Genomic DNA, 6,877 nt, shown 5'->3' with positions numbered 1-6,877 from the left:
GACGATCAAAAGTTTATTTAGTTATTAGTAAACACATTAACTTGAATTATTGATTTTTACTATTTTATTACATATAAATTTTTAAATATTAATTTCATGCATATAAAAAAATAAAAAAATAGATACACTAACTTTTCAATTTTGGTAATGCAATTATCAGAAAATAATATTGCAAAATTGTACACGTTTTAGGGCCAATCTTATCCAGTTAATAGTGAGCTGATTTCTGAATCTACTAGAAAAGCAAATTGGGCTTCAACCTGAATAGGCTCAAAAATAACAGTTCAATATATGAAGTTGAATTTTATAAGTAGAAAGGTTAATGGGCTGAGACCTAAATCTAAAATATTTTCATGCCCAAGCTTAACCATTTAGGCCTAATCAAATGGCCCATTTTTACCGTTTGAAAAATGATAAAAATTATTTAAATTTAATTATAAAATATATAAATATTAATATAAAATTACTTTTATATTTTTTTTGTTATTTATAAATATTAAAAGGAGTCAACTCAAAATTGAAAAATACAAACTCAGGCGTCTCCCAAAATGCATTGAATTAATTAGGCCAATCAAATCAATCAATCCATGAACACCTCTTGAGCCATAATACTCATAATGGACCTTACAACAAGAATTTAGTCTATTAATATTTAATATATTTAACAAGAAAGTTCAAATGTGCAAGAGTCATTTATAAAAAAATATTATTATTTATTTTTTTACAATTAAGGGTGACTACAATATAAATATTTATTTTTTTAAGGTAATATTTAAAATTATTTGAAAATAATATATTTTAATACACTCCAATACATCTCTTCGTTATCAAAAATTCTTATGCCTGTTTTAATAATAGAAACAAATGTTAAGGCTTGAAGATAATGTACGAGGGGTTATGTTGGCATGTCTTTAGAGAATAACAGTTAAAAGCGCTGTTATTAAGTGTAAGGCAGCTGAAGAGGGAGCGGGTAAAACAGAAGAATGAGCAATAGTAGAATTATATTTCGGTCTGTGTTACGAAGCTCTCGAAGGCCTTCCTTGGGCTTCGCCGCTTCATCCTTGTCTTCTGCAAGGTTCTCTCCTTTACCTCTTCCCACTGCCCTTAACCCTCCTCCTCCTTTTGAACTAAAATCCATTTCCTCTTTCACTTCTTCCTTCACTCGCCGTCTATTCCACAACACAGCCTCCGTTCACAACAAAAACGAGAACCACCAACAGGAAGAAGAAGAACTGCGTTTCTGTTATTCCTTTTTTCCTTTCTTCTGCTGTGCATACCAAGTGTTTGATCAGAGTTCTGTGTCAGTAACCGATTTTTTTGAACTTCTTGGTTTGAGCAGATGGAACTGCTGAAGATGATGGAGAATTCACGGATGAGTGGGAAGAAGAGGATGAAACCGTCGAGCCCAAGGTATGCATTGTTTCTATCTTATTGGATTTCTTTCCTTGCTTTTGATGACGGGTCTTTTTATTTTATGTTATTTTATGAATGTAGGTTGGTGATGGAGGGGATGGTGGTGGAATTGTATTGCAAGGTCTTCCTTGGGGTGAATCTGCTCTCTCTATAGCCCATGATGCACTAAAACTGTTTAGCGATGACATTAAACTTTATGCTTTCAAGACTACACCTCGTGGATACATTTATGTCAGACTTGACAAATTGTCAGATGAGTAAGTATTCTTCCTTATGGATCGCTAACAAGCTGGAGAAACTGAAGCTTCTTTCAAGAACCTAACTAATAGCTGTCATTTGATTGTTGCTTTTATCTCTTATATTTGTTCTGGAAATGAAAGGCAAACAGCATCTCTGGTAGTGAATGATTTGAAGAATATATATCTTTGTGAGAATGAAATACATAGCTTTACGTTTACAAACTTTGGGAGGGGATGGGTTGCACAAGGCTTGAACTCCTATGGTGCCAATGTACAACAACCTTGCTACTCCAAATGTGGCTACATCTTCAGTGTTTCATTTTAATAATTTTTTCGATTTCAGTAATTAAGATTTCCTTTTAATTCATTGCTTTTTACCATTTGTTTTTGGAAGCAGAATGTAAGTAGCAAATGAAGTAACCTAGTAGTCTAATTTATTGCGCTTGACCCAACTCATTTGGTATCTGATGAAAAAATTAGGAAAAATGGGAACACACTTAGAAAAAGGAATGAATTGTACCCCCTTTTTTTTCTCTTGAAAAGTAGAAAACTTCCAGAGGAATTATGCAGTCATCTTGTGATGTAGCTTGGCACTTGAAATTGAATCTCTGGGGTTTATAATATTAAAAGACCAATGCTCCTTTCATCAGATATGGTTGTCCCAGCATGGAGGAACTGCAGAGTTATAGTCAAGAATATAAGAAAAGATTGGATGAAGCTGGAGAACGAAGAGAAATACCAGATGATTTGGCTCTTCAGGTAATAAGTAGCTAGTTCTTTTGTGCTGAGTCTCAGATATGTCTATATTCCGTATCCTAAAACCATGTTTTGTTTTGAAGGTATCATCTCCTGGTGCAGAGAGAATACTAAAGGTACCAGATGATTTAGATCGGTTCAAAGATATGGCTATGAGAGTTTGTTATATTGAAGACGCTGGGTCTAATTATACTGAAAAGAGTGGAGTCTTCTTACTAGATTCGGTCGAGGAAGAGAACTGTGTATGGAAGTTGGCAGAGGTGAAGGAGAACAGGGACCCCAACAGCAAGGGTAGACCATTTAGTCGTAAACAAAAGGATTGGAGATTAAAACTGCCTTTTGACAAGCATAAGATGATAATGCTGTACCTCGAATACTAAACAAACAACAGACGACAACTTTGAAGGTATGAAGACTTCCTTGGCAGTCTTCTTAGTAAGGTTTCTATATGTAAAACAACAGTTTTGGTAATTTCAGTATCTTCCACATAGAACCTTTGCAAGCTTATATCGTATCTTACCGGTAACTATCAGCAATTACATTGGATCACTTTCTTTGTTCCCAATTTTAAAGTAGTCTCTTGGAGTAGCTGATAGGCTTGTTTTCTTTTGAAGATTATCATTGAACCGAGATTTATTGTTTTGGAGCAATTATCATGAACCTTAAATGTTCTAAGCCTCATTACATTTGTAAGATTTACATGTTACTGGGTTACTTAATCACTTCTTCAAGCAGAGAAAAGAAACCTGTTGCAGTCTTATAGAGGAGGTTAAAAACCACCAAGATCGATAAACATACTCCGGGTATGCAGTATATTGTTCCGATTTTCCTTTTTCTTTGAGTATCTATGCCTGTGACCACGTTTGACGTATGTTTAGACACAGATACAGAGATACACAGGGGTATGATTCTTTAAAGATGTCTTAGCACATGAAAGACTTGGAAAAAAAACTTTATACTTCTGCCGGACATAGATTTTGTATTCGACGTTGGTATTCGAGTCCGATTCTGAGTAGCACCATGTGGATATGATGAATAATGAAAAGATTACAATCTTAACTAAAGAAGCATGTTAGTTGAGAGGAGAATACATCAATCTTTTGGGCAGGCTCCTAATCGACCATCAAGATAGATAAGTGGACCACACACTTTGCGAGGGGATAGTCCTTTCTTTTTTTCTCCTCTCATGTGATTCAGACATTTTATGCATTAATTGACAAATGCAAAGATTAGGTTTATTTGAATGCAAATAACTTTGGTTACGTCATCATAAAGTTTTAGAAATATCAACCACAATATTTATATCGCATAAAAATATATTTTGGTATTTAACAGTAATTTTTTAGTATCCAAGTCCATTTGATAATTAGGTTTGAATTTTTATAATTGTGAAGTTACTTAATTTATTAAATACAATTTAATAGAAATGTTTATTTTAGTCAGATTTTAGAGTCAATTTGATAAAAATTAATTATTAATATTATTGATAATTATGAATTTTTCATAATATTAAAATGTATAACTTGGTAAAATATCAAATAGTTTTACTGGTTATAATTAATTTCCTCTAAAGTTTTCTGATTAATGGTTGTTGATGACGAAAAAAAGAATGGGGTCTGGCATTTTTAATTCAACAAATAATAACCATGTTTTAAAACCATAAATGAGTGAAAAATATCAAAGTGATGTAATGACACAAACTTGGAAGACAAGATAATATTTTTATAAGACTACTTTTGCTTGTTTGCTGACATCATTTTTCCCCACTGTTCTTTTCAGCCTAAAGCCTAGAGTTTCATAAAACAAAATTTGTTGATGGGAACTTTTTTGTAATATGAGACTTGGGTGGATTATTATTTTATTGTTGGTATGTTTGGTTTTGTTTTTATTACATATTTTATTTAATCTAAATTGATGCTTATTAATTATTTTTAATAAGCATTGGATTCTTTTTAATAATTTCAACACCCATCAGTGACATATAGATATAATGGAAGAAATTCTTCACTTATAAATACATAATATTATTTTAAAGAATTAAATATATAAAAATAATAATAATTATAATTTTAAAATATCGGTGAGAAACGAATAATTGCTATTGCTCTACACTTGTTTTTCAAAAGAAAAAAAAAACCTGTCCTAACTTGTCATGAAATAAATTTATTCAAAATCCAATATTTAAATGTAAAATCAAATAGAATTTTTGAGAAAATTATTTCAATACCCTACCAGTACCACAGACTACTGTAAGAACAGACTTATATGACGAATCTATAAAATATTACAAGTTGTGAAATCTAAAATTCCCAGTTAAATTACGTATAGAAGTATCCAAAATTCAAAGTTATTCGTTTTGTTGGATTAATTTGAATCAGATTTGAAATTTAAAAAAAAAAAAAGAAAGGAAGAATTTGTCCAAATTAGAACCCTGCACGCTATGAAGTCTTCCCAATAATTTCTTTTTCCAGCTGTAATTTCTGGTTTGTTGGTTTCAAATTCATTTCTTTGAGAATTATTTTATATGTATATATGTATATATATATATAAAGACAATTTCATTATTTATTTATTTTAATTGCGATACATAAAAAATAATACAATTTTGAACAAGAGACAAAGTTTTTCAATGATAGGAGCGGTGCAATAATCAACCAACACAAGATAAAGACGTAAAATGATACATTTTGAAGAACCATTTTTGGTCATCAGCAAAGCAAACTATAATTATTTTGTTGAAAAAAACATTAAGATGTTTATATGGTTGAAAAAGATATTGCACCAAATTAGCTTGGCATTGTTTCCAATAATTAACATGGAATAGGTGAAAGAATATAATATTTGAATGTATTAAATGTTTTTGCTTTAGCAAACATCAATAATTTGCATGTATAATTATGTGTTTTTAAAATTGGAACCAATAATGTATAATTATGTGTTTTTAAAATTGGAACCAATAATTTAGCAATAAAAGAAAGAGAGAAGGGGGAATGTAGCACGTATCAGTTCAAGCATAATTTTATGTGCAATGTTTGGGTGTTGGGAAGCATTCAAATCTTCATCCAAATTTAATATAGGCTTCATTTTATATTATATTATTTATTTATTTATATAATTCATTGTTATTTAACTCAATATTAATTTCAAGTGTGTCTGAAAAGTCGCTTATTGTAATTGTATTTGGATGTAATTTTTTTTTGTGATAAAGACAATCAGAATGATTACATAAATTTAACCTAATCTAAAGGAATATCTTCTACTAAATGAAGACCCTCATTCCTGTTAAAAGTCATCTTAGCAATACAATCAGCTTCTAAGTTCCTTTTGCGAGGTATATACTCAAGCTTTCATTGACCGATGTCCATCAAGTGTTGTTGAATACGCTGGATAAGAGTTCAAGAAGATGTCTTTGAGAAGATTCCTGAATAGCCTAAAGAGCCTCCTAACTATCTATTCTAATCAACGCTCCATCATACTTCTGACTTTTTAAAATCATCAAACAATCAAGAACACCCCATAATTCCGCATTGAAGGCCGAACAATGATCCAAATTCTTGTTAAACCCAAGAATCCAACCCCCATGACGATCCTTCAATACCCATTCAGCAGCAACCAACCCGGTATCTAACTTCACAGCGCCATCAGAATTCAAACAAACCTAAGTACCTTCCCTAGTGGCTGATAGCCCTATATTTTGTCTCATGGAATTAGATGACTTATGGGAAGAGCTATATTGCAAGGCCCAACTGTATGAACCTTTAATCATTTCATTTATACTCCATTGATTTCCTTAAAATATGAAAAGATTTCAGTTCTTCCAAATACGCCATACCATTAGGCCAAAGAAACACTGCCAATCCACATCCCTTAAGGAAAAACTATAATGATTCCCTAAATTCGACTCAAACCATTCCTGTAGATTCTCTGAATAGAACTTGTCTTGCTTTTCCATTGGTATAAGTTGAGAACACACTCCTTTAGCCACAGAATAATCTCTAATGGCATGAATGACATCTTCTGGTGCATTCTCACACACTGTGCAACACTCCTCATACCCTAAACCTCGCCTTACCCGCTCCACCTTTGTGAGTAACCTCTTTTTAAATGCAAACCAAAAGAAAAATCGAACCCTATATGGTCTTGGGAATTTCCACACCATCTTCTATGTATCATCTCTCAAATTCTATGACTTGTCTCTGAGTATTCGACAAGCACTCTTAATAAAAAAGGCCCCTGATACATACCTAACCCAGGAAATTTTATCTAGTCCCGTCAAAGGCTGAAGAAGAGGAATATTAACAATGTCTTTAATGGTATCATCTGGCAGCCAAACTCGAAACATATCCATATTCCACGACCGATCATCAATGACCAATTTTCTTAGAGGGCAGTCTAAATCAAGGTTAACATGGGAACAAATGTGATTAACGAAAGGGCCAATAATCAGTATCCAGTTATCCTTCCAGCAC

General features: G+C 32.2%; 1 protein-coding gene across 3 annotated transcripts; it reads left to right on the top strand.

The window, feature by feature from the left end:
• Positions 1-880: 880 nt before the first annotated feature.
• Positions 881-3,646, top strand: LOC107893897 (uncharacterized). 3 transcript variants are annotated; one of them, XR_005908016.1, is made up of 7 exons: positions 881-1,242; positions 1,340-1,410; positions 1,495-1,670; positions 2,303-2,411; positions 2,492-2,814; positions 3,144-3,211; positions 3,293-3,646. XR_005908016.1 is itself a non-coding variant. In XM_041086033.1 (6 exons), exons 1-5 carry the CDS (start codon positions 984-986, stop codon positions 2,786-2,788), a joined length of 912 nt encoding a protein of 303 aa, XP_040941967.1. In that variant the 5' UTR covers positions 881-983; the 3' UTR covers positions 2,789-2,814; positions 3,144-3,646. The 3 variants fall into 3 exon arrangements, 2 of the variants coding, with proteins under 2 accessions (XP_040941967.1, XP_016674527.1); XM_041086033.1 differs by having other exon boundaries at positions 3,144-3,646; XM_016819038.2 differs by lacking the exons at positions 3,144-3,211; positions 3,293-3,646 and having other exon boundaries at positions 882-1,242; positions 2,492-3,089.
• Positions 3,647-6,877: the final 3,231 nt, after the last annotated feature.

The sequence above is a fragment of the Gossypium hirsutum genome, chromosome A13 (genome assembly GCF_007990345.1).
Source record: "Gossypium hirsutum isolate 1008001.06 chromosome A13, Gossypium_hirsutum_v2.1, whole genome shotgun sequence".
Taxonomy (NCBI): Eukaryota; Viridiplantae; Streptophyta; class Magnoliopsida; order Malvales; family Malvaceae; genus Gossypium; species Gossypium hirsutum.
Note: the sequence above shows the minus strand (reverse complement) of the source record. Positions and strands in the feature narration are given on the sequence as shown.